Raw genomic sequence first — 2,185 nt, forward strand, 5'->3', positions numbered from 1 at the left:
CCGACATAACAAAATTTCAAAATAACAAAATTTATTTTAATGAGGCACGTCCCACATTTATATATTATAGACATATATACATATTTGATAAACCATATGTCGAACGAAGAAAAAACGATCCATGCGCATACGAGTAACGGCCAGGGTTTATACATGAACACTGCTTGTAACCCTATGTTTCTGTTTCTCTTCAGATTCTGATATTATTCTCAACTTCCCGGAGTTTGACAGTCCTTGCGAAAGCATCCATGAAGACAGAAAAAATGAAACCAAAAAGAAATCCCAGGGTTTTTATGGATATTTTAGTTGATGGCGAGCCAGCAAGACCCATTGTATTGGAGCTTTTTGCAGATATTGTGCCTAAAACTGCAGAAAATTTTAGAGCACTCTGTATAGGAGAGAAAGGTATTGGTAAAACAACCAAAAAGCCTCTGGATTACAAAGGATCCACTTTTCATCGAATAATTGAAGGATTTGTGGCTCAAGGAGGCAACTTTTCAAAGAAAGATGGTACTGGAGGAGAAAGTATATATGGTGGAAAATTTGTGGATGAAAATTTTCAGTTACGTCATGATGGCCCCGGTATTCTATCTATGGCCAATGCTGGTCCGCACACCAATGCTTCTCAGCTTTTTATTACTTTTGCAGCTGTACCTCATCTTGATGGCAAGCATGTTGTCTTTGGAAGAGTTGTGGAAGGAATCGATGTTATGAAGAAAATTGAGCGGTTACCTACTGCAGATCGAGACAGACCTGTTGTTCCAGTTAAGATTTCCAATTGTGGTGAAGTTTCTCCCCGCAAAGATAATGGTATAGTTTCTATTGATGAAGATAAAAAGAAAGGAGAGAAACTGAAGGCCACAAAAGAAGCAGTGTCAAGTGATGATGATAGTCGGAAAACGCGTAAAAGGAAAAAGCATAGGAGGGTGCGCAAGGACGGAAAAAAGAGGAGGCGTTGCCATTATTCTTCTGATTCAGACACCTCAGTGGACACCGATTCAGATTCAGACACCTCTGACAGTGAGTCTGATTCCTACTCTTCATCAGATGATACTATCACTTCAAGTAAAGATGACAGGGTGAGAAGAAAGAAGAGATCATGTAGAAAAAGCAAGCATAGACATACAAAGCGACGGACGGATAAGCAGAGAGGGAAAAGACATGGTCGGAAAGTGAAGAGATCAAGACGAAAGTCTAAGGGGAGCTCAGATAGTGATTATAGCAGTAGCAGTGACACTGAGAGTGAGAAGTCAAGTGAGAATGATACCGAAAGTGATAGTGAGAGTGATGTAGGTAAGAAAAGTGTGAAATCGAAGCCATACTCTCGTGGAGTTGAGAAGCCTCAAAATTCTGACAAGCAAGGCATTGAGGAAGAAAAAGGTATGGTGGTCAAAGATATTGCGTTAGAAGGTGAATTAGTGAAGGAGAATGAGGAAAAAACCAAAGAGATGGATGTTGTTGAAGTTAAGGCAGACAGGAGTCCAAATTCTCGATCTCCTCAGAGTGATGCGCCTAGCGGTTCTAGGTTTGGTGGTTCAAATATTGGCATTAAGAATTATTTGCCAAGTAGCCCTCGGAACAATTTGAGCAGAAGCCCAAAAAGGAGCTTGAGCAGGAGCCAGAGTGAGAGTCCTCGGAGGATCTTGAGCAGGAGCCTAAGTAGAAGCCCCAGAAGGGTATTGAGTAGAAGTCCTCGAATGAGTTTGAGTAGGAGCCCAAGTGTGATAGCTCGCGGGCATTTAAGCAGAAGCCCAAGTGTGATCAGTTGTAGGCCTTTAAGCGCGAGTCCACGAAGGAGCTTGAGTAGACATTCACAGCAAAACCTAGCCCAATGTCCCCTGAAAAGTCGTAGTCCTGTTGTTGATAAGAATAAAGTTCCCCCTCCTAATGAAAGTCAGATTACAGCAATAAGTCGTAGCCCAGAAGGCACAACTAAATCCTTTTGGTAGCTCAACCAAATCCCATGTCTTGTTTCTTTCTATGGCATTCATCTCCTCATCCATAGCTTCTATCCATTTCTTATCTTTAATAGCATCTTCGAAATGAATAGGGTCATCAACATGACAATACAAAGCAAACAAGGAATTCATTCCTTCATTATAAATGTCACTCAAGTTTCTGAACTTCTTACCTCTTTCACTTGGTGTGCAAGTGCTTGAAGATGCACTTGAATTTCCTCCATGTG

At 41.2% G+C, this 2,185-nt stretch overlaps 1 protein-coding gene across 1 annotated transcript; it reads left to right on the forward strand.

Annotated features, from left to right (window-relative positions):
- The first annotated feature begins 263 nt into the window (after window positions 1-263).
- LOC149237124 (uncharacterized) lies at window positions 264-1,949 on the forward strand. Its single transcript, XM_089369156.1, has 2 exons — window positions 264-1,525; window positions 1,568-1,949. The coding sequence occupies exons 1-2, from the start codon at window positions 264-266 to the stop codon at window positions 1,947-1,949; spliced, it is 1,644 nt and encodes a 547-aa protein (XP_089225282.1).
- Window positions 1,950-2,185: the final 236 nt, after the last annotated feature.

The sequence above is a fragment of the Pinus tabuliformis genome, chromosome 8 (genome assembly GCF_031772625.1).
Source record: "Pinus tabuliformis cultivar Carrire ecotype Pingquan chromosome 8, CPIR1, whole genome shotgun sequence".
Lineage (NCBI taxonomy): Eukaryota > Viridiplantae > Streptophyta > Pinopsida > Pinales > Pinaceae > Pinus > Pinus tabuliformis.

Excerpts from the sequence above, each read along its gene's own strand:
- LOC149237124 (XM_089369156.1), top strand. The coding sequence starts at position 264 with ATGAAACCAAAAAGAAATCCCAGGGTTTTTATGGATATTTTAGTTGAT. Across the intron at positions 1,526-1,567 it reads GATGCGCCTAGCGGTTCTAG|TAGCCCTCGGAACAATTTGA; the intron begins GTTTGGTGGTTC and ends TTATTTGCCAAG.